The sequence below is a fragment of the Amblyomma maculatum genome, chromosome 1 (genome assembly GCF_055883805.1).
Source record: "Amblyomma maculatum isolate TAMU_Amacu chromosome 1, ASM5588380v1, whole genome shotgun sequence".
NCBI lineage: Eukaryota > Metazoa > Arthropoda > Arachnida > Ixodida > Ixodidae > Amblyomma > Amblyomma maculatum.
In genome coordinates this window covers 214,006,121-214,031,819 of record NC_139344.1, presented here as the reverse complement: position 1 = coordinate 214,031,819, position 25,699 = coordinate 214,006,121, and the positions used below count along the sequence as shown (strand labels likewise).

The 25,699-nt window shown below is 46.2% G+C and overlaps 1 protein-coding gene across 1 annotated transcript in view; it reads right to left on the bottom strand.

The window, feature by feature from the left end:
• LOC146205578 (uncharacterized) overlaps window positions 1–25,699 on the bottom strand; it is a 155,851-nt gene that overhangs the window by 116,667 nt on the left and 13,485 nt on the right. The window contains exon 2 of the mRNA XM_084607453.1: window positions 20,488–20,835. Coding sequence (XP_084463579.1) covers window positions 20,488–20,835 — 348 coding nt within the window. The remainder of the gene's footprint in view (window positions 1–20,487; window positions 20,836–25,699) is intronic.

Here is a 25,699-nt window from a genome sequence, read left to right as displayed (position 1 = left end):
ACCCTATGAACCTAAAACATATCATATTTAGTGGTACAAGCCGCCTTTCGATAAAAACATTGGGAAACGCAACCTAAACAAACACGAAGACGAGAAACAGTGAACCACGTATACTTTGGTACCAGCTGGGTTTTTGGCAGCTTTTAAGTGTCAAACGCGAGCATGTGGTCTGACGCACAAAAGAAAAAAAAAAAAGCACATAAATATACTGCGCGCAGAAAACTGCCACATAACGCGGACGAAACTGCGCAGAAATAAGAAAAAAGAAACGCATTTCGCAATAATCAAAAGCCCAGGCTTGCTTACAATAACTGAGCTGTATAGTGAGAATAGTTATCTGATCAGAACAATAAATCTGAACCAGAGCTTAGAGTAATGAGCGACAGGCAGGAAAATGGCTCGCGGAACTGACAAAGCCGGTAAACTAAGACAAAGTGAGAGTTCTCACTCCCTTGTCTCATATTTTGAAACACCTAGGAAGCTGACCCGACGAATTCCTAAACTAGCCGCTTCCTCCAGATATTCGGTGTAACGTATTCTCCTCTGAGCTTGGCAGATGCAGGTTGATGCTACGTCCATATCGAGTGGATCCCGCGATAAATATATATTTTTGTGCTAGTGGATTTAAGTACAAAAGACAATTATTTTCAATTTTTCTTGAACTTATGACGAATCGATATAAAATCAACATTGAGAAACGCGGACGACCTATCGAGGCATCACAGTGGCCATGATGTCTTTCTTTCTGTGGGCGTGATTTTTGTAAATATCCGCATTGATTTCGCATGATTTCGGCACAAATAGCCTTGTATAGCCCCAGACATTACTTCCTCTTCAACTCTTTCAGATCATGCACAGACTCGTGACGGAGCTCTTAAAGAAGTATGACGCTACATGAGGCTCACTTCCTGCTACTTACAGTATCTGTATACACTTGATATTTCAGCCATGTGCGAATTTTCTTCCTTTTAATTTACACAAGGGCTCTGAACAAGTCTAACGCACTCAGCTCGCCATTGTAGTAGTTGCGACTTCGTTATCGTTAGGAACATTTCGACTGAATATCGCGAGCAAAATAGAAAGCCAGGTGTATGTTCTTCACTTCCCCTCCCTTGTTAACGCCGCGGTGAACGAGCTAATTTTATTAATACAAATAAGGCAAGCATTACAAATATATCAGGACTGAGAACGATGAAGCTTCAATAATAGACGTAGGTTCCTCATCACGACGGCTTTTTAATTCTTCGTCGCCTTCATCTTCTAGAAATGTGTTGGGCTATCATACTGTATGGTTATAACGAATGAGTAGAGTGTACTTCATGAATCCGGCATTGTAACCAAGGCTTATGAATGGCATACTGAAGTCATGGGGACCGTGGCTCCTCCACTGTTTGTTGCGTGCCCGCGGGACGCGCTGCAGACTTCGGTGTATATATTTTCTCATTGCTCCGATGGGTCTCCGTGTCTGTTTCTTATTTTGCTCGGAAAAAGAAAAGAGAATGCGGCATGCAACCTCGGCGTGAACTGATAAAACTGATGCGCAACGAGCGGAGCGGCCGGCTAGGGAGAGAAACGAGAGCGGCTATTCTCAAAAACAACGCAGCACAGCACGGACACGGCATCGCGCAGTGTGCTTCTCGCGAACAAAGCGCCACGCTCGTCGCCCCGGCGTCGAAACATGTTCCCCGATGCGGGTTTCGAAATGGCCAATTTTTTTTTTCTCCCTCGTCTTCATTTTTCCCTCTTTCATCGCCTGCACGAGGCACCCTTGGCGCTCTGACAGAGATCGTTGGCGGCCCGCGGCAACGCTCCACTCCATTGGCGAATGTTTGACCGGGCGAGGACGCGTATATAAACGGCGCGGCGGCAGAACTGCAGTCAGCGACGCCGACAGCTCCGAGCTGCTTTATTAATCTCGTCAGCGTTCCGCGCGGTAAATATTTACAGCGGCACCGCGGGCGAGAGAGCACGGGCGTTTATCGTCCGGTTGTAGCGCAGTCGGGGTTACGGTCCGACTCAGATTGCCGCTTCCTTTACCGCCGCTGCGGAGCCGCAACGAGAAGCGTGCACGTCCTCGCAAATCGCGCTTCCTGGGCCAAGATGGCGAGAAACGAGGGCAGTGCTGCACACGACGCGCAATCGCGAAGGACGAGACACTCCCCAGGGATGAGCACACTCGGGGACTCCGCTTATTCCATTGTCATTTGCTCGATCCGCGCTCAGGGCAACCGAAAACTCTCCGGGAGCAGCAGCTAAAAGAAACGAAGGCTGAGACCTTCGTCGTGATATCTATTTGCACTTACAACCCTGTGGCTCCGGCCGGATTGCGAAGGGCTAAACAAGCATCAACTAAACAAACAACGCGAGCGCCGTGAGAAAAACCTGTTGGCTGGCGTAGCGTTGGGACTCCACTGGGTGCTAGCTCCACCACTGGAGCGGACGGTGTTACCGTGGGCTTTACGTAGGATGAAGCTACTGGGGCACCGGTGGGTACCCAGAGTTTTTTTTTATGTTTTCCTTTATTTTCTTTTTTTTTCTTCATAGAGAATCGAAAGTTTGTAGTGTTTTATGTCCGGTTATTACTGTTCCTGACATGGTTGCTTATTAATGCTCCACTGCAGCCATACACGACAGAACCCGGTACAAGCTTTGATTCTGGTCCCAAAGACAGAAGGCTCCCAGAAGTGAAACCAGTTGCATTGAAAATGGGCAGAAAAATGAGCGCACACGGCCCTGTGAGCTGCAAGTATTTTTGAGGGCGCAAGACTTTCTTTGTAGAGTTGTTGCTAGACTATTTGGTAAGTTGCAACGCGGAACGCAAATGGCATGGCTGAAACACACTTCGAAGATTACTCCCAACTGTCCTTAAGTCCTCCTCGATTACTCTGAAATAGTTCTAGAGACCGGTCGACGGGCGCCTTATTTGCCGTCAATAACTGTAACCACCTGACCCGCACTTGAATTTCACTGAGTCAAAGTACGCTACTGTCGTGAATCGCTCTGCACATCCAATATAAAAGTCATGATTACTGACCGCATCAAAGACGGCTGGGAAATGTTGGCTGCACCCGTTGTAACCACAGGTAAAGCTCATTGTGTTAAATTGCTACAGCTCGCTTTTGGTAGCAGTAGGAGTAGGAGTTTGGTAGTTATAAGAGTCAGTCAAGTGCCCCAAAAGAAAGATTAATAGTTGGCACAAAGCCACAAACACGAACAATAGTTTTATGTGAGACGTATTTCAAAGAAATACGTCTCAAATAATTATTGCAACGCAATACGACTCACGAATTCCAATGACCTAAATTAATATACAGAAAGCTAAAGCAGTGTTCAAGAGCGTCAGAAAGGAATAGGTATAGTCAGGCGCTGCAAGTGGTAAGAAAAACGTCTGCTTAGAACAGGTATTAGCCGCAGATGCGGACCCTGAAAAGAAAATAACTAGAAGGACGCGATTGGGATGCAATATCGGCTATCAGAAATATTATAAGAAAACGAGAGGGTGGGGAGAGATTCTGCACAAACGTGGTGATTATCATGGCCGACTCTTTCACCTCGCGGCGAAATCGGACCTAAAAGACGCTTCACGCCAGCTGCTTCCGCCGGTCACACACACACAAAAAAAAAACAATGACATGTAGCGAAAATTCAAAGTTGCGGCTGTAATTTCAAGCGTGAAGCGATTCTTTGAGCTTATACGAGGGGCTCAGGGCACTAGGAGAGGAAATCAGTAAAAAAAAAAAAAAGAATACTTCAAAGCCAGGTTTCTATGTCAGTCGTCCAGAAAAGAGCACCCCGAACAGGTAGCGGCCATTTAATTTACCTTCCGAACTCTTACCGGGAGAGCTTTCAACGCTCGCCCTATGGCTTTGAAAGTGTCCATCTGTTTCATCAGGCGAGGTGGTAGAAAAGACATTCTTCGAAAAGGGAACACCGCGCTGCAGTGGCATTGTGCCTTCTTGCAGGGCTAAACCTGAATAAGTAAATCTGGGACCATCTGACAAATTGGATGTCGACGTTTGGTTGGTAGAACTTGAATTTTCGAGTAAGGTTCTCAGATTGAAAAGTGAGCTGTAATTGGCAGGCGGGGACTGAAAGGACATATAAAATGTGAGGATCGCACTTGCATGAACTGGTAAACCCGAGGCGCGCAGCGGTCTATTTCTACAGCGCTTGGCTGAAATATTGTAGAGAGGTGTCTATGAGAGACGGCCTCTTCCGCGAGCTGCATTGCACGCCCCAGCGGAAAGGCTTGCGAAGCGCTTGTTTAAAGGTGACCTTTTGTGTGCCGCAAATCGCTTTGATCCGGCACGTTACCAATAAAAAAAATTGGTTCAGTCAAACGGCATCTTCTCGGTACATGCAACGGGCGATAGATTGTGCCGTCGGAGAAGGAGTAATGCTGGGTCGATGCAGCTACTATTTACTTCCCACTTGCTGGATATCGGAAAGCTACTATTTATGACCTGAAAGCCGCCGCCAAATGCAATGCACCCAATTGCTATGCTCGCAGTTGTTTTGTTTTTTCCCTCACGTGGTGCAGAACGTATGTCGCTACTTTCCCTCCCCAGTATATTATCCTTCCAATAAATCGTTGCCTATCGTAAATTGTAGTTGTACGTTCCCAAAAAGTTCAACATTGCTTTAGCTTTATGATAATGTTTAGTACCACTGTTTCGTTCTAGTGTTTACACCGCAAGCATGCGCTCCAATGCTCCAAAGTAACTCAGGCGGGCAATATCATTTGCAACTGGAATGAGAATGAATTGGTATTCAACTGCTGTCATCAAAATTTCAAACTTTAACCATCTGAATTTTTTTAAACACGCTGGTAAAAAAGCAATCTAGAGGTCAGCAATGGCCACAGAGACACGAAGTCGACAATTACTTATGTCACAGCACGCTTACACAACTAGCGAGAACGCTGGTGTGACCCGATCCGTCGAGCAATGCTGGAGGCTGCCGACAGCTCTCGTTGAAGCCACTTGCGGAACACAAACTAGGCTTTTTTTAATTAATGTCAATACTCACCGAAATAATAACCACCGGATAAACAATTAAATTAAGCATTGGTCACATTGGCTAAAGTAGACACAATTGGCGGGAAATGGCAGTCGCATGCGGCGTCGGCAAGTGTTTGCCGGAGGTATACATACTACATGGTGCGGACATACAGAGCACGCTTTTCCGTTGAATTAAAATCACGCCTTCTGCACTGGAGGTAAGAAAACAATATCAGTCCAGGTGAAAAGGCGCTGGCATCTACTACCGGTTCCCACACACCACGACTACCAGTTTCAATTATGCAACGCGTGAAAATTTGTAGAAGAAAATTGCATGCTCCGTTTACTTTTGTCCGCCCCGTTACCTTCGCTTTCACCGACGCTGCTGGCCGATCTATCGTGCTGTGACAAACAAGTAAAGCTACTACCGGCACAGGTGATAAAGTATATATAACATTGGAAGAGCTCAGCTTGCATTTGAAACCGTATAAACAGCAATATCTGCTAGTGTACAGCTAGTAGACAACCATAGCTTCGAGGTGCGGTCGTCGTAATCAGCGCATTCCTTGGAAAACAACGGGCGCCTTCAGCACGTGCTTAACGATGTGCTGTTATTCTGAGGCGCTAGTTTCTCGAATATACGCGATAATTATCGGACAAAAAGGAAATAAAGGCTGGAAGCAGCGATCAAGATCAACGCCATGGTAGCCATAGAAGTCGCGCGCAGCCGTTGTACGCGGGCTCAAGGGAAAACGGAGGCATCAGTTGGTTGGTGCGGAGAGCAGGGCACCGTGCCGACGTGCAGGCCGGCAACCACCCGAATGCTCCGACCTCAACGACGCTATGCGTCCACTATAGGCACGTCACCCATCCATAGGCACGCCACCCACCCGTTCGTAACTCTTTTTGACTGAATTTCACTATTTGGAATCTTCTAACTGTTGAGAAGAAAAAATTGAAAGAAACATTAAAATTGATTGCTTCTAGCCGGCGCGTGCGTAAGTTCAGTTATCAATTTTTGTTATGTTACTTTTCCCCACTCTTTTCATGCTCTTTTCGCCGTATAAAATGTGTCACCTTCCTGCATTAAAGCATTTGGTAGTGAGCGCTTGTGCTCTTGTGCTGTGTCGTTTGTCTGTGTGTAGTTTTTTTTTTTTTTTTGCGCTGTAACTTTACTATGCACAGCGTAATATGATGTGAATCATTCTACGCTGTTACTCTGCCCCGTGCTCGTGACGGAAATCTTAAGCGGTCATTCAGCGAGAGGTGACGTTAAAGTGAAAAGCGGGAGCTACATGGGTGTCGATGTTTGGTAACTAATTTTGTTACTCTGAATATGCCCTTTCGACAGTCATGTTAAACGGGCAAACGAAAGTTTTTAACAAGAAAAAAAATTGAAGTAACTTGCAACTATTTGCTCAAGCATCTTACAACACGAAGTGGCTAATGTTGGACGGTAACTATCAATAATTAGCTTTCCCTCTCTTTGATGGATTGGTAGGACATGTGCAAGAATTTTTAATGGATTGGGATGACACGTGCAAGAATCCAATGCTCTAATACCTCTCATTCGAATGTGGATAAACCTGGGAACCTTAATCAATCATACGGAACGTTTCAGAAAGGCATTCGGAAGGTCCCCTTCGGCGACTAATATTGCGATGGAGGAGAAGGAGGCCATGAGGCAGGGCAACGCATGCATTCCAGGACTACTTTCTTTTAACATGCGCAAACATTAAAGAGACTTTGAAAGACCCATGTCAAAGCACAATAGAATGATTGTCGCGAGAAAGTTCAATCGCAGGCTAGGCAAAAAAAAAAACACAACAACAACAAACAGCTCAGTGCTTTAACCTCTATCTTACGTCTTTTCCTATATATTTACTTGCACAAAAGACAGCAACAAGAAACCAGACGTTCGGCAAGTAATACACTGAGGCAACTTTTTTTTCCATTTCGGGCTTACGTAAGTGCGCGCAGCCACTGGAGTTTTTTCCGGGGAGTAGGTCAGAAAATTACTCCATGCCCGGTGAAGTCCACGCATTGACAGGATTGGTGCCGACATTTCGCGGCAATTAAGAGCCCACCGGCGCGGAACCGACAGCGCTGGGCAACGAAGGAGGCGCGGAGGTGGGCTTAGCGGTGCGTGGCCGGGCGCGACGTTAAAACCTGTTATTTCGGCCCGCGCCATGAGCCTCGCAGGGTGGCGTGGTGGCGGGTTTCGCGTTAGCTTGAAGCTGACTGCATGTCGTATCGACCGACCACGTGGAACGCTGCGCGGGTCGCCCGCCACTGCGATTCGACAACCGCGCCGGGCTGCCTGACGCTGGTCTAATCAATGGCACTCTCTTCGGTCAAGTTAAACCGCTGCCGCTTCTCGACTAGAGTGCGGACCAAAAGAATTAGCAACGCAATAGCCCGTAAAACCCTCCGTAAGCCTGTCAGGGAAAGTGGGATCAGCGCGTCACGCACTTATAGCTCGGCACTCTAATATAATGCCGGTGCCCTAAGGCTTTCGTTCCGCTTTTAGAAGCGAAGGCTCCTCAATCCAATATTTCACTTTCGCAACGCAATAACGTCGAAACATTGCGCGTTAAAACAAAAAACACCCTTTTTCGCTGTATTTTATTAGCAACTCGCTTCGAAGTCTACCAGTATTGGGGAGCTTAGTGCCTCCCCCTCCCCCCTTGACAAAAAAAAAAAAAAAAAAGAAAAGAAAATATAAGACGCGGAGCCCGGCGCACCAAGAATGCGCAGTAGGTGGATAACAGGTTTTTGCACTTTGCCAGTGTTAGCGAGGGAGCCGAAAATAAGGACAACCTTGCTGCACTGAAAATATCAGTGCCCTTTCTTTCTGGGGGTATTCGCTCAGGAAGAAACTTTTTTTAATATACAGTCTCTTGGTGACACGCTCGTAGTAACTATAGCGCTCTTTATGCAGTCTTTTATGCATGAAGCTCGCGAGTAAAATATAACGAGGTTTCCTTATGCGAAAAACTAATCAAGCAGAAATATCGCTGAAATTTCCTTCCTCCCAGCTTTTAGTCCTCTCAAAAAAAAAAAAAAAAAAAACAATTGGAATATGGTTCTTAGAAGCTCTGCTGCACGCGATTTAGCAGCTGTATTTAGAGGTGAAACAGAACCTTTGCTCACACAACGGTTGAAACCTAAGCGACGGAGGCCTTTGTAATCAGAAAAATGCACTCTGTTTTTGTGGGCAAAAATGGCGAAGTGAGAAAACGAACAGCGTTTTGCAATCATGGTTTAAGAATATACTATTCTTGCATCGTGGTTGGAGTAGAGTTAAGGGACACTTGGCTTACGATGGGCAGGCATACCTAGAAAGGAACGCCGTAACCATGAGGAACTTCATATGGACATTGAAAAGTCGCACCCCTTGGGATGAAATTTGCTGTAACGCCGTCATGTTAGCTTAGAACTATTCACATGGTAATTGATGCGATTTTATCGTGGTGGGCTAGGTCATTAAATGATATTTCTCGGAACTGTCAGCTTGACAGCACGTGCTTCCACATGGTCGAGTGCGATCATTTTTTTTTTTTTACTTTACTGCAGGGTTATGTGCACTTGCGGAAATTTGTTTCGTGACTGCACAACACTTACAGTGCCCATGTTAGGCCAATATTTGTGATCGCCGACCAAACTTTCACCACCACAACCACAATTCGTCCACGGTAACAAGACTGCAAAAGATGTCGTTGCAGAACTGAGCTTCACGTTATCGACTTGTGGCGAGTACAGCTACATTCAGCAGCGGCAGGTGTATACCGTGAATAAATACTGATAATTCCTACTGCTTTCTTTCTTTTTTTTTTTTTTTGGGGGGGGGGGGTCGCATTGCCTATTACTTTGTGTGGTTCATTGTATGGCATAAGTACTAATATTTCCTTTTTTTTTGTGCGCTGTTTTGCCAATTACTTTTGTGAGAAGAGAGCTGCACGCCCCGATGGAAAACTTTGTCCATATAATATTTTAAACCAGGTCCGGAACCATCCCCCATGTGTACTGTGTAAAATATGACATGACGGTTACGCGACGATTACATTATTGGCAACCTTCGATTAATTAAGTTAAAGGATGTCTTCGAACTTGTCCACATGAAACGTAGAGGGAAATTTTCAGTGCTTATTGCGCTGAAAATTGTCCGCTGTTCTCAAGCTGACATTGCTTTTGAGAACAGTCTAGGCGCAAGACTATAGGAGAGAGTCGACTGTTCCATGCCGTACAAATGGGTTTTAAATTGCCTTCCTCAGATTCCACACTGCATCAGCTATATAGCCCCAAATTTTTTTATCGCTATGACCGTGTTAGGAACATCGTCATCCTGTGAAAGAAATTAGCATTTGTCAGCCCTGTTGATGCACAGGAAACGAAGACAGTGCCACATGACCAGGAGCCGTCGTCAGTGCGCTATCCGGGCTCTAATTCACGGGGCAAGCTGGTGAACTACAGGGTACAAGCTTTCACTTCCCGAAAGCAGAACAGTCAACTGTTTTTGCGAGCTTCTAAAAATTAAATTAAGAGTGTCCTGCATGATTACCTTGTCTGACAAAAGCTAGTAACTTTTTACGAGTGACGATGAGAATAAAATAGAAACGAATGCAAAGGGGAATGCGCCGGACCACGTCACAATTGTGTGTATGTCAGCAATACACAGACAGTCCACTTTTTCCGCTTCCCAACCTTTAATTCACTTTTCTTAGACAGGTGTTTTTTAATAAGGGCGATAGATTTTTTTTTTTTTTCATAGAAACTGTGAGTGACACCTGAGAGAGTTAATACCGCAGTTCAGTTCAGTTCAGTCGTTCAGTCGTGTCCGACTCTTCGTGACCCTATTGACCATGTCACGCCACGCTTTCCGGTCTCTCACTATCTTCCTAACATCACATAACTTCATCTGCAGTGCCTCGAGGATGCCATCTAACCATCGCGTTCACTGCCTACCCCTTCTCCAGCGACCCTCAACCTTTCCCAACATCAAATCTTTCTCCAGCGACTTCTCCCTTCTCATCAGATGACCAAAGTAGCTGAGCTTTAACTTTAGAATTTGACCCTCCAATGAGCAGTCAGGGTTTATGGTCGATAATATTGACTGATTTGATCTTCTGGCAGTCCAAGGAACTCTCAAGAGTCTTCGCCAGCACCACAATTCAAACGCGTCAATTCTTCGGCGGTCTATAAATAAACCCAGAGGTGTCACCAAGCAGGCGCTGGGTGCCCGACTAATCTGGCCGTACCGATTGCGGCGTTATTTATTTACGGCTGAATCACGACAGCAGCTTTTTTTTCCTGCGCAAGTCAAACCTAGCTGTTGCGATCACATGAACTTCATGCCGTAGATTCTTTAGGGGCGACGTTCGGTGCTGTACCTGAAAGGCGGTAAAACTTTGTTATTACTGATTATTGTGGTTTCTCCTTGCGATTAGTACCTGCATTGTCACACTCTGCTTTCGGCTAATGATGGATTAATTTAAATTGATCAAAATTATTCTTTTACTCAAATTAACTATGTTTGTAGAGAGCAACCAACAACAAGATAACAGTTATCATCAGGCCTCCAAAACCTCTGCTTTTATCTGTTTAGATTAATAAGGTTCTGCTGTAGTAGCCGATCAATACCGAAACCATACCAGGAATTGTGGCCGTATTAAAACATCCACGAAATACCGCAACAAGCCGAAGTCATTTTTCACAGCTTTAATAAAATGCGAAATGAAATGCGCACCCTTGTTTTAGATTAATTGCCAATATTCATATCTCCAAGCAAGAAACATTACATGCATGCCGTATTTCTCGCTTAGACATTTCTCAACATTACTTTCGTCTTCTTTTTCCTCTGCTTTCTCCTGTGCTGCGTTCAATCGTGCAGACGAATTACGCTGGGGCCACCCTTAACGCCTGTCGTTTCCAGGCGTCTCGCATGTAATTCCCCGGGCACGCATTCAGGCTCCGTGTGACGGGCGGGCTGAACCTTCGGAATGGGGCAACGATATCGTATCTGGCGGAAGCCCGGAGCCTTCCTTAAGGCGTCACCGCACCAGAATTGCAGCGGCCGGCTGCGTGCGCGCGCGAGCGCGCCGAGGGCCATTTCAGTTTCTCCCGAGTCCATTAGGAACGAGCACGAGGACGAACGATCGCGGTCCGCCGCTAGCGGGCCCACAGTGCCCGCTTAAGCAGTCATCACGGATCCGAGCCCGCTATTAGAAATAGCCATTACTGGGAACAAAAAGCTGCGAGCAGCAGAAACATTTCAAGAATTTGGGAACTTTGAGTCCCTAATCTCCTTACAAGACATGCAGGCCCGTTGTACACACGCTGGTACACACGAAGGCTAACGGAGCTGCTTGTAGCGGACGTTATTTCAGTCTTATATCAGGATCGCTGCTCTCAGTCGTCATCGTCTTCTGCGACGGAAACGTTCTCCATCAATCTTATCCGGCGCAAAAGTGTCGGTGCGAGCCGCACTACTCAATACAAGCCTAGTTTCGTTTTGAAGGCCGCAGCCGCTTTTTAAACGAGGGCGGCGTGCGCGCGCGCGTGCTTCACATGCTTGACTTGGCATCCTACGCAGCGGACAAGAACCCCCGGGGCCGCCATGAAAAGAGAGAAATTCCTCGGGCAATCTTGGGCTTAGCAAGAGCAGTGAAAAATGACGCGCACATGCCTCCTGCCCGCCCAAAGATGCCAAAAATGCATTACACTGAACTGTCGAAGCAGTCATTCCTTAACACGGGCTTTCTCGGTAAGAAAACGCAAGGAGTCTTCCGCGTACAAGTTGGTGGGAAAAACGCAACAAGCAAAGCGATGAAATTAGTCAGACACGAAGCCACTAACTTTCACACTGTGTGTTCTGTTTATGTAGCTGTATGGGGGTGTACCATTGATAGACAGCGAAAGGAAAGGAAAACTATGCGTGCAACGTAATGAAGCACAGCGTGTTGGCGTTGCCCTCCAGGATATCGTGAGACGCCGACCTGTGTTCTTACACGTCCCTTTCCATCTCAGCCTCACACAGGAGGCACTTGTATCTACCCATGGAGTACGCAAACTCTGGTGTATTGCAGCCCGTGGCCTTTAAAGGTTCGTCGGGCACCGCCAAAGCTACACATGAAATTATTCCCACTGTCAAAACCGGGGACATAAATGCATGATGTGTTCCGCCTCACCTGGAAGTACGAGGAAAAAAGTGCTTTACATTTTGTCGGCTGAGATATGCTGCCCTTATCAGAGGTTTTTTTTTTTTTTTTTTTTAATGACATCGCTATTCTTCGCTCTTTCATCCTACAACACCTATTTCAACACTCATCACTCCTCGTCGCACATAATGGACAAGTTTATTAGTTAATGTTCAAGTCAGCTTACAAGCCTTCCCTTTCGCAAGTCGTCACTGCGCGCACAGAAAGCTCTGCACGCTTTAAAAGACGACTGAGTAATTTTTTTTTAGAATTTCACTATATGCAAAGACTGAAATCGTCTATAAGCCGCAAGTAAAGCACGTAAAGGGTTTTTACGTAAGCATTCGATTTGATGACGTAATCTCCGATTAAATTTCAAGCTTTTTCTCAAGCGAGGAAGAAGCGCGGAGAAGCTCGGTTGTGATGTCACAAGCGGTGATTATTTTGAATGTCCCCTGCGTTCGGCCACAGTTTGCGACGCATTATCGGATGTCACCAAAGAGCGTTTCTATGGCTTTGCTTTTGGCAGCGTTGTTTTTACTTCTCTATATCAATGTTCCTACGCGGGAAATACTTCGGTACCGTGCATGAGGTCGTCATTCTGTGCGCCGTGGAAAAGCCTGTTTTAATCGTCAATTACGCTACAATTTTCAATGCTAGCGCCAAATCATTTCGCTGATTTACACTCAACACATTATATATTTGCCCCTAGTCTAGTAAGTTCATCGAATTCTACAACCGGTGCAGTTCTCCTTTGAGACGCGTTCAGAATTCTTGTGAGTTTATCGTGTTATCGCACGTTTTCTTCTCCATCGATCTACTTTTAGCACGTCACGTTGCTCAGCTGGCTGCAAGGCGTCCCTTCTTTCATCCTTCTCGCGTAAAGGTTGCCTCATACGCACTTCACGCAATGTCGCATGCCTTGCTCTCTGCTAACAGTGTCGTCGGCGCAGTGACGAGCGCAACGAAGCGAGAGCGGGCGCTCATGTTTCCTCCTCGGCAAATGAGTCTAGCCGGCAGAGCCAATATGAGGAGCCGCTGTGCCAACACCGCCGAAAGGGGACTCAGCTCGCCAAGCGAGGCCGATCACCATGGGAGCGCGAAGCGAGCGTAAGCGCCACGCTGCACTGCACTTGCGGCTGCAGGGCGTGGCCAAGCCGATAGCAGCCTTCGGCTTGAGGAAAGCGTGGCCGTACATACTTGCCGTCATTCGCAACCATTATGCACACCAACCAAGCCGTCCTCGCGCATGTCGCAGTCTTGCTGCTTCTGTGGGTCCACGTGAAACGTTTTTTTTTTTTTCTTTTTTTTTTCTGCGAAGTTTGTTCAGGAAACTAGGTTGGCGTGTAGGTTAGCTGAATCCCACTTTTTTTTTTTTTTTTTGGGGGGGGGGGATACTGCTACAAGCGGATGGAACAGGGATCCCATGCAGGTGATGCAGGTGTACTATATTGGCGTATAGGTATAGTTCCGGGGGGGGGGGGGGGGGTCATGACGGTGCGCGCATGTTATAACAAGGTACGTTAATGTGCCATCTCTCCCAACAGTAAGCAGGCGTTCCGGTATTTACTTCTCGGCCGTGTGATGGAGACTTATGGATCCTTAAGAAAAAAAGGCCTCGGAACATGAGCGATCAAGATTCTCCTTACTTAACAAAGATTTGACAATTAAGAGCTCCTATATCCCCTCCACGACATGGCCGAGAAACAGCCTCTGTTGCGTGGGTATATTCCATTCGTGTAGGTACGTTCACCCTTGATTACACTAATCGCTGTTGCTAGAGTCACTCATAATAATTTGTGCATTTTCTTTCAACTGGCGACGCATGTACTTCATCGCTTAAACTTGGTTTCCATTTCCCCGCGACCCCTTTTTTCCCCTCCTGTTTGAGTTGAGTTGAGTTGTATTACAGGTGGGATTAGCCTCGCTCATTCTGCCGGCCCCTCGTGTTTCTCCACAAAACCTTCGCATTTCCTTCGTGCTGCTATATTGACAGACTCACCGACGCCTTCTGCTAGAGATAGCAATCTTTCTGTCTTCGCGCCAAATAAAATTCTCCTCTCTCCTCATACGTCAACCAGGATTTTGAGGAAACCACCGTTTGCCCTCAGCGAACGCATGGCTGCTTGGTCGTTGGACGCAGAAGGTTCTGAGCATCCCAAGCGGAGAATAGCTTCTCCCCGCCGGTGGCGGCGGCTAGGGCGCCTGTTACGTCTCCCGGCTGGCACTAAATGGGAATGATACGCCGAACCACCGGCCTCGCATTGGCGCACATCGCCGAGCCCATTTCCGCAGCGTTCGGTGGCGCTCTTCGAGCCGGCTTCACTTGGCAGGCGCTTATAGCGTGCGCGACGAAACGTCGGGCTTTTCTCTTCCCTAAGCTGCTTTAGATATAATGTATTCTCTTCTTCGCCCGAGCATCTCGATAGGGACTATATATAGGTCTGCATATTTCTCGCGTTCACTCCCCGAACTTTACGTAGGCTTTTTCTTTCCCGAGCGGTTCGCTCTAATGGCCAGAATCCTTCTTATCGTGAGCACGCTTATTGCTGTTTAAATGCTTTTAACCTGCGTTTGTGCCATTTATGTATTTCCGGTGCTTTCTCAAGTTATGCGCACTGAATGTTTTATGCACCTGTTGCCCGCTATCCACAACGAGGTGAGTTCGTCAGCAATAGCGATATCGAAGCCATGTGCTCTTTTCCTCATTTCTTGGCACCGAAACAACTGTACAACTGAAATTCTGACACATTAAAAACTAGGAGGTTGTATGGTGTAAAAAGAAAAAAAACAACAACTATTAATATCAGTCGAACCATTGCTACATCTATGCTATGCGGGACACAGTGGAAGAAGGAGCCCGTATTATTTGCGAGTGGATTCGGCGCGCAGCTAGAGCTTGGCGTACACACGTTTGTGCATTTTGCGCCCAGGCAAATGACACAGCCAAGTACAGAAGACAGTGCACACAGGTTCGCAATAACGGCCTAGGTTGTTTTTTTTCGTGCCAACAACACAAAGTGCAAACAGTTTACCAACCAGTTAAAGCCATTAGCTTAAAGTAGAGGCAGTAATAACAATATGAGTACATTTAAAACCTTGATGATGTCCCAATAAAGGGGGTTTCGTTCTCAAACAGATAACTTTGACAGAAAAGACTCGTTAACACAAAGCCGGAAGTACGCGCACACACAACAAGCATGGTCACTGTCTTTTTTTTTTCTTTTTTTTTTTTTTTTACAAACTGAAATACATCTAGCTTTAATCAAATCTTCAAATTTCATATAACGTCGGGTAGGAAAAACCTTATCCTACCATGAAACATGGCCACCTATTTTGAACGCACAACAATGAGTCCTTTTTTTTTTTTCTTCTCCTAGGTGCTATTAACTGAGTATTACTGCTGGTGACAGAGGCAATGCTGTCGAAACTGGGTATCCACGAAATATATATATATATTTTTTTCACAAGAACCGCTCATTGGCGGAATTTACTGATTTCTTTTTTTTTTTTTAGAAAAGAAGAGGAGTATCGCAGTATTGCTGTACACAGCATCTGATACAGCAAGCATGGGAAGTGATGATATATGAGATTTCTCGTCTCGTCGCGTGGTTTACCGGAGTGCAACGGCTATCAAAGTTGTGTCCCTGAACTTAGCAGAAGAAGGGACTCTTAGTCATTGCACCACCCACCCACAGCAAAAAACATTCAAAATGAAATTAGCAGCATGGCGTACTACTTTTTTTTTTTTTTTTATCGTGTATGTGTCTTCGTTGTTGTTGAACGAGACAGTATATTGCTTGAAACTGTTAGCGCCCACAGTTCGTTGAGAAAAAAAGTGCCTCGAACCTCACATCACAACGGAGCCATCTCATGGCCATTACTTTTGTTCAGGCTCGAAGTAAATTTCTCAGCATCCTTCTGAATAATGATAGTTGTTTTATTCTTTCATTAACCACGCACGGTGCTCATAAGCATTGTAACACTGAATGGGGATGTTCTACTTTGTTACCGCTGTTTTCATTCAATAAATAAGCACAAAAAACAATGGCCCGCTTAACGAGGTATACAGACTCGTAATCATAAAAGATGAAAATATTGTCTTTAAGCAACAAAAAAAAAAAAAAGAAAAGAAAAGAACGCGAAATGGTTCTTTCAGGAGTAACTGACAACGGATCTTCCATCTGAATAATGACGCATTAGTTTTCAGACGTGCTTTCGTTAGCTGAGGCTTTGTGTGTTTGTAGTATATTTTGCCACAAAGCAACCATTTTTCACGGCAGTAACGGTAGTGCTTCATTTTCTGTACTCCCCATGTTATATTCTATGTTATATCCTGAAAAATATTGCGCGCACTGCCACGGTGATATTCATTCTATTGAGAGCAAGATGCTGTAACCGCACTTCCACAATCTGAGCCCTCATTTCGAGGAAGCGCCGGCACAACGATTGTCTATGCTCCGGTTAATGCTGCGTCTAGGAAAAAAGCAGAAGTCCCACGAAGGCGCTAATTTCGGCGAACGAAAGCTGAAGAAAGAGAAACTAAATTCGGGAACAATCTGTGAAAACAGCGAGGCCCTTAGTTTGTCGCTTATGTTTGCACTTCCCCCCTTTTTCTTCATTTCTCGATTCGCCGCGGTCGCATGACACGGCGCGCGTAAAAGCAGAGCTTTGGAGCGACTAATCAAATTTTGCCGCTCCGAAAGAATGCGTACCAAGCGGCTCAGTTCCCAGACGCGCGCCAGAGAGCGCTTTCTCCTTGATGGCTGGTGCGTTGTGGAACGCACATACACATGCACGTCCGGTGGCTAGTCAGCGCTGCATAATTGGCTGTTTTTCTGGGCAGCTCTTTAGGCGTGCTTAGTCGCCCGCTTAGACAAACTTCACTGGCAACGTTGCATCGCTGAGAATGCTGGTGAGGCGTTGAAGATTAAAATTAGAAGCTGGAAAATGAACTACGGTGGCGGCCGAGTTCAGTGTGATTGAGTCTGACTGGATCCCTGTTATAAGGCCGCAAAACCACCGGTGTGTGCCGGTTGACTTTATTTGGAGCACCAGATGTTAAGACACTAGTTGCACCCATGTACCACGCCTTTTATTCGGAATCCTTGTAGCTGTTATCTCTGTCTCTCTCTCTGCACACTCCCTGGGCCATGTTTGTTGGCATTCTTTGTGAGTGAGTTCATCAAAATGAATTTCTGTGCTTTTGTTGGCATGACTTGCACGTTTGCTCCTGTTTGTCAGCTGTATGCTGCCGCGCTGAGTGCTCTTGTTGACAGCTATTTCTGTCTCATAGTTTAGCAAAAATCTGCGAGCAAATCCTTTTTTTTTTCTGCTGAAACGTCGATCAAGTAAGCATAACTTCGCTCAAAATTAACCACTGCAATATAGCTTCGCATTTACGAAAGAACTATCTATATTGCTAATATTAAAATACCTCAAGTGCACATTCTTAGAAGAAATGAGTCGTTGCATCAAATGTTTTGGCCACGTAGTAGACACTGGAAGCTTAACTGAAGCCCGCCATTTGTTTAGCACAATGGTCCCGACGAGATCATAAGCGTTAGCTGAGCTTGGCTCGACAGAGAATGCTATAACACTTGCAATATAATACTGCATAAAAAAAAAAGGCGGCGGGGAAAAAGGGGGGGGGGGGGGGGGGGGGGCGGGCACCTTGCTTAATATTCGCGCGAAGTATACGTTCAAGTCAGTGGCAATAAACTGTCTCTTGTAGACACTCAACTGCAAGTGCCATATCAGAAAGCATTCTTTCTGTTTCTAGCGCATGCAGCAAACCGTATTTTTTTTTCTTTTTTTAAGTTGCTGTCCCAAAGAAAGAGAAAATCCTTCTGTCCTTTATATACCTACTATCAAGTTACTATGTTTATACCGTTTACCTCCCTTTTCTTTGGACGAAAACACACACTGCAAAAGAAAACTACATGTCTCATCGTACGTGCATTTAGACAAATTTTGTGCCCACACCTACACTTAAAAAAAAAAAAAAAAAACATTTTCCTCAAACCCGAATTTTCGTATCAACTTGTTGTGGGGACTTCAGCGTTTCCAACCTCTCCGATTTCAACGGGAAAGACGAGGCTATCCCCTCAACCGAAATGAAGAACTGTGGCAGCTTGGGTGTATCTATAAGGCTAGCGGAGGTACGACGCGTAACCGAGAGAAGCAACAAGAGAGGCATTCAAGCAAGGCCATGCTAGAAATGCATACTCGCGCCAGGGGTGGTAGCAAGAAAAGAAGGGGCGCCTTCGCGGAGCGGATGAGCAGCAGCTGCGCTGGGACCAAAAGCGGCGGCAGTGTAGCGCCTGAGGAGGCCGTTGGCTGTTTCAACGCGGAGCCAGTACGGGGAGGCCGAGGTCAGACGCCGCGACGCAATGGCTCGCGCAGAAACGTAGGCGACGCGCTGCATCCCGCCGCTTCACTGAAAGCGCCAACTCTAATTCTGGACCGGGACAAACTGCATTCGCCACTTCGCGCACGGCGATGTGACGCTTGAAAGCCCGAAATAAACGCTCCGCAGTGCACGCGACAGCGCTGGGCTCGTCCAGGGGTCTCGGGCCACTTCACCGGACAGGCGCGCGCTGGGCGGCGAAGCCCCCACCGAAGCAACGGTTCCACTCCGGCAACATTGGAGAGCGGTGTCTCGTTCCTCGCTTTCGCGCTAATCGGCCACTCCTGTCGATCGCTTGTCTCGATCGAAGCGAGCAACTAAGCCTGCAATCTTTCCTATTCTTGCTTCGTCGGCATTTTATGCCCTGCGTGTGTCTCTAGGTCTGTTTCGAGGCGTAATTCATTCTGTAGGTATCGAAACGAACGACTAACAAAAGCAGCTGGCGCTCACGTGTCGTGCTTTGTGGAACTAGTGAAAACTATGCTGGGAAGTAAAAGCAAAAGGCGAACCGAGCTGAAAATTCGTCAAGCAGATTAATAACCCGGTACCCGTGGTCATACAGCTGGCTAACCACAACCTAACATTCTCCTCCCTCAGGGGGACATTGTCGACCTCAGGCGGTCGCTTTACGGTGAAGGGAGGCCTTTCTTTTCGCTACCAAGTAAAACTGAGGCTGATATATATGTCCACAAAAAATAATCATTAATCCGCTATGAATAATCTAAACTTCCCTTCGACGCAAGAAATAATAAATGCGCTAATCAGAGCGACACGACCCCTCGACAAGAACTTAAATCGATTGCAAATATTTACAGTTGTCCTGCCCAAGATTTCACATGTATAATTGCTACAACTGCATAAACATTTAACCTCTGAATTTGACGAGGACCTTCTTTATTTCTTAGCTTCATTTGTATTGATAATTATTCCGATCTCTTACGAACACAGATCCCGTGGAATTATTGAAAAAGGGGGCTTCGTATCGTCTGCTACAGCTAGTGATGAATAATGAAACATAAGAACGAGTATACTTAACGCTAAATTGAATAGGCAACTGAAAAACGGTGGATAGAAGTTTGTTTTATTGCATGTATTACAAAAAAAAAAAGGGGGGGGGGGGGGGGGGACTCGGTGATTGTTACTGCGGCGCACTGCTATAAGTCGACTTTTTTCTTTAGATATTAGTAATACTGCAGTGGAAACATAGCGCTCATGAATTCTGTGTTCACAAGAGCCTTTGTAAACCAATTAATTTTAGTCCCGGGAATCCCTTTCAAACTACACCAAAATAAACTGGGCCAGGCATGCGGTCTGCTATCAAGCACTGAAACACTTTTTCATGTCGCTTTCACTCTTTTCCCCAGCATAAATATGCGCTTCTTAATCTTTAAGCAACATTGGGATGGAGGTGGAGGATGAACGAGAAAATATAAAATCCAGCTTGTGACCCCCGCCAGCCCAGTGCTTCCACAAGATGACTAATGCGCGTACTGAGGGCTGATATAAACTCTCGACTAAGGATAATATGGACTAATTACTAAAAATAAACAAGTGAGTTTGGTCCGTCTAGATTAGGGTGATATTTTATAACCTATTTGCCGTAATCTAAAAATCTAGAGCAAGTGTCTGTTAACACCGGACCAGTGTTCTGGAACTAGTATGCAAGAAGGGAATCATCGCTTTTAATGACAAAATTTTAGGCCTGCTACACACCTTCAAAAAAAAAAGAAAAAAAAAGCTTGTCCCTCAAGCAGAAAGCATTCCATCCTACGCCGACCGTCATGCATAGCAGTTACTGAATGCAGGGGAAGAGGGGTAGGGAAAACAGGCCCAAAACAGTTCTAGACTTGCGTGAAAAAAAGAAAGCGCAACGTCACCGTACCCAGAATCTGTCCGGCTATGGTGCGGCCGTCTTCACCGAGCACAGCGTTGCGTGCGTCGTAGGTGTCAGTGTACTGTACGAAGGCGTAGCCCTTGTGCATAGAGATGCCGATGATGCGGCCGTAGCGCTTGAACAGCCGCTCAACGTCCTCCTTGGAGACCACGTGCGTGTTGAGGTTGCCGACGAAGATGCGCGAGTTGACCGCAGCCGGGTCTGTGCTGTTGGTCTGGTTGCCCACGCGCGTCATGCCGCCGGTCGGCGCCAGCTCCGCCACGGCCAACGGACGGGAGGCCCACGGCCACCGAGACAGCGCTGCGAAGAAGAGCGGGGGACGGGACAGGCGGCGCTCTGTCAACAGTGAAGTAAAATGTTACAAACTTGAACACTCGCTGCAAACAACGAAGCGCTCTTCCGTACCTCATAGCACTCCACGTGCGTTAAACCTCCGAACCAGTCTTTTGAACAAGGCCAGCTACTCTGAGTCACCGCAGTGCGATTCCGGCCTTGCAGCCTGACTACGAAGTGCATAAAGGATCCCTGCTGAAGCTAGCAGGTATTCATTGCGGAACCACCTCTTGCTTTGCGAGGTGTCAATGACTGAGCGCATCGCTATCTGTGAATATTTGCACATGCAAGATACTTTCATGACTCTCGCATTTTCGTTTCCTCTTCATTTTGTACAGCGCAAAAAGAGGGATATATAGCGAGATTAAAGCACACTTCCTCGCACTTAAAAAAAAAAAAAAGGAAATTATTTTTATTTTTTATTTTATTTTTATTCTATTCCAGTCCTTATAACAGAATGTCGGTTTATTCCCATCAAACCGCGACAAGGCCCTTCTTCAGGCAACAAAGACAGAAATTTTTCTTATTTACCTAAACGGCTGCTCTAAGCGCCTTATCAGCAGACGTCAGCTAAAGTTCAAATTCGTGACTAAAAAAAAAAAAACGTTTTTTTTTTGTTTAGATACGACTTTTCATTGTACCGAAATGCTTTTGCTTACACCTTGTGTGCGCAATATGCATTGTGTACCGCAAAGCAGCCAGTGAGTGTCTCATCGTGATGAAAGACCTCTTGTGAGTATTAAAAAATACTCACAATTACACGGGAGTGCGGTTTGCCCGCTATAAGAGCGCATGGTTCGTGGCTCCGAGAAAGAAAAGTGAAAGCACGTTACAGAAACGAAAGACTGAAGGACATCTGTAGCACAGAAATCGGAGTCCCGCGCTCGAAGAGATATTGGGTGGCTTGCTCCTGTAAAGCGTGTTTTGTCTGTTAGACAACAATGTAGAGGAAGAAAGCCTCACTCTCAAATTTCAACATCATGTTTTTTGGTGGATGTTCCGCAACAACAAAAACCCAATTTCAGCGTCGTACAAGCGCTTGTTGTTTATGTGCAACTTGTGTTCTATTTTTTTTTTTTGCAGTATTTAATTTTTGGAAGTCATATAAAAGGACAGAGAGGGTGAAAAATTGACGAGGTGCACAAAAGGGGTCGGATACGCTGCAGCTTAAGCGTTCTGGTTCAGATATCGGACCGAAAACACTGTTTTATTTGCGTTTGCGTTTCAAGAAAATTATTGCGTTTTACTTTTGTTCTATTCGGTCTTGTATTATGGCTTTGGTCACTGCAAAATATCTTACTTTATTCAGTTCTGTAAAACTGGCTGTGCACCGAGACTTCCTGAAAGAAGCAAGAATCAGCGAAGCTTTTAAAGCCCAGCGCGTGTTTTTTAAAGCCGCGTGTGCTTTCTTTTCATAACCAGTCTCCGTTTACGTTTAGACTTGTTCACGAGAAAATGATGTACTCTCCTGTGTACTAACTGCTGTGGTCTGAGGTCGAAGCAAACTTTTGTCTCGTTCCATGCACATCATTCTTTTAACACCTAATTTATCTGCAATGAGAGCCAGCTGAATTTAAAATTCAATACAAAACAAATATTGTAACTAATTTATCATTCTTTCACGCTTAAATGTTGGTTCCTATTAGAGCTTACATTGCGCGTTTGTTATTAGATAAAACAAAACTCAAGTGCGAACAATTATGTTCGCCCTTACACCCTGCAACTTCCTTCCGTCGTAGTAGGAATTATCACCTTGGTGTCTGTGCGGCAGCGAGAAGCCTGCCGTCTAACTCCCGGTAGCCGTTATCCGTTTGACTGCGCTGTGTAAAGTGGGCGCAGGATGGCTCTCATGAGGCGTCCACTGAGCTTCAATTGGAGTGACGGTCTTTCTAGGACTTAGTTCTGTACACTTCTCGAACGATACTGAGCTGACATTGGCAGGAAATTGTCACGCTGAAGAAGCGGGGGAACTCGGCAGCGCAGTCGGAATTCGCGTGCTGTTCACAAAGGCTTTCCTGATGGCTGGAGAAAGGAGAGGGACAACGACGCCTACGAGTAGTGGCTGGCGCCCATCCCACGTGCGCGTAAATAAGTAACACGTCGAAAAGACCCAGCTGCGCTCACCGCGCAACAAAAGTGATCGCGCGGGCCGGCGCCGCACGAAACGGTCCGTGCACGCCTCTCAAGTTGCGAGCTAGCGGCGGCGACGGCCTCCCAGTTTCAGCAGTGCCGCCGTCTCCGCGGGACCTAATAAATGTAGCCAGTGCGGGAGAAAAGCGACTGCCCTGCGGGGCAACACTTGGGGCTCGCGCGCCCTTTAATCTTCTTCAGGTGGTTAGGGCTATTTCCACCCGCGCCGGTAATAAAGTTTGCCAGTGAGCAAAAAAAGAAAAAAGCCCGCCACAGTCCCACTACTTCCGCTGTTTACCCGACCGCGCAGGGCACGTCCGCAGCCTGCCACGCACTCGGCGCGCAACAACGTGTGTTCTTGTGGCGCTGCCCGCCAACTTGACCGCAATCCCCGAATGGGCGCCAGCTGCCGCTTGGGCGCCCCTAGGGCATCCCCCTCTCCCCCTCATAAGTGCGCACTGGCCGCTGGTCGGAGCGATGTGGGCTCGCCCATCCCGATTCCATTTCGTGCGCAGAGACTTTCGACAGCGGCTACCAAGGCCATCAATACATAATTCCTTTACCCCTCTGCCGGAAGACCCATATGTCTGTCTTTTTTAGGTTCTTTGTGCCGGTGCATTTCCTTTGCCTGCTTCATCGTGGTTTTCATCGTAGGCCGAGCCATGTAACACACGGCTAGCGTCTGGCCCGTAGAAAAAACTATAAGGAGATCCATCCTTCAGCATCGGCCTACAACGCGCATTACCTCGGTGGCGTCCACGAACTGCTGCGGCAGCGATGCCAGGAAAGGCCGAGAGAGCGACGATTCAATAAAGTGCTGTTGCAACCTCTGACGATTTGATATGAGCTTGGCCGGCAGCGGCCAAGTGAGTTTATGAAGCAGATCACTTCGACGCTGTAATGCGAGAATTCGCGCAGATATCATTAAGAAATTCTTTAAAATCGGCTCTTACAATGCGTTCACTTCAGACGTTGGCGCTACGACGGCACAAACAAAAAGGAAAGAGCCTGCACTTTGACACAAAAACTCGTAAGGAAACATTTCTAGAGCAATTTAATCTCATAATTAAAATAACAAAAAGGGGGAAATCAACGCGTTACGAAAACATGAACTAGTAATTCAGAAAAGAACAAATGCAAACCGAATTTTTGGTGGTATCTTATTTGCTCTAAACTTCCCCAGATGAGAAATTAACTTTGCTGCAGTGTTTATTAAAACCATTAATTTACATTTGAATAATAGTACGTTCTTGCGCTTACGCATAAACGCGTCCCAGAAGGAAATGAAAAAATTCCTTCCTTAACTATGCTAAAAGCTTAAATCTCGACTTGGGCTTCCAAAAAGCTGCCAGCAACGAAGCAGGAGTCTACATATTAAAACTTTCTATTTGAGTGCATGAAATGAGTACCCAAGATTCAAGACGATCAACCCACTATGACGTTCGCTATCTACCCTAGCGTGTCGACTCCAAATTGAGTAAGTTATGTCCTCCATCTCACAGGGCTGCGGATACAACTTCCTTCACTCCCAATTCTGGTCGCCGTTCCCTTTTTCTTAACATAAGAGTAGAAGAGCGTTCATAGGATCAGAAATTTCTTATCCTTAGTAATGAATGATTTTGGCGAACGTACTTATTGGGCATGGTTTTGCGTATCTGAGCGAATCGAAGCATGTATGAGCAGACATAATCACTGGTTGTTGGATTAGTGGTCGTGCATTTTAGAGTCGATGGCATCGCAAGTAGGCATGAAGACGTACCAGTATATCATAGGGCGCTCTGTGGTTTCCCTCATCTTTTCTCTATGTTCATGTACGATTAAAAATGCGTATGGAAAGCCGAGCAAGCAGTTCACATCCTCTAAAGCTTTTCACATCTCTCTAAGCCTACAACGTGTCCTCATTTTGCTCTTTGCGGCCATCATAGTTACTTGGCTCTTATAAGCGTCGCGTTTTGTTGGAGCTACCACTTTCCGCATCTGAGATCTTCACCATCGCAGTCTTGTGCGCACACATGCCTGTTTATGCGCATTGCACTATAAACGGGTCCGCTGTTTTACACGTAATTATCTACTAGAGAAAGCCGTGCGTTTGACTAGTGGCCCTTATGCATGCGCAAGATAGCTAGACGAAGGACACTCGCCCTTTAACGCGTGAAACTAAGAGCATTCATGATCCCGTTCGCTCGGGACTATGAATACCAAATTTTGCGTGCACTGCTTGCAAGGAGGCGAGCTTGTTTCATATATGCAAGCAAAGCATACAAAATGTGCCATAAAAGCTTGAGCCAGCTGAAGAAAGTTTTTATGCTTAAAAACATTATTGAGCAAACTAGCAAGCAGGTGGTTCCGTCAGATGTAACCCTTTTTATTTAAAATGTTCGGCAAAAGGTGTTTAGAACCAAAGCTCGACTAAGCTTCTTTCTTTAAATAAATGGTAGCCAAGTAATTACAAGAGTTCAACGCTGCTGAACCAAATATTGAGCGAAAACATTAGCTGCAGGTGACCGAGCGCTCTTCTTCTTCTCTTTTTCTTCTTCCTCAGCCCACATATAAAGCCCCGCTTTAACCAAACTGTATGAATGTGCCTTAGTGGCATGTAGGGGTAACGTGAATGCAAGGGTCCTAGCAGGCTGATTCTCACATAACCGTCCCATGTGAAACGAGAGACCCAAGTTGGCAGCTCCTGCCAACTGAGCTGCGGCTCCGACCGCGCCACGCCGACCGCTTGAGTTGGGAG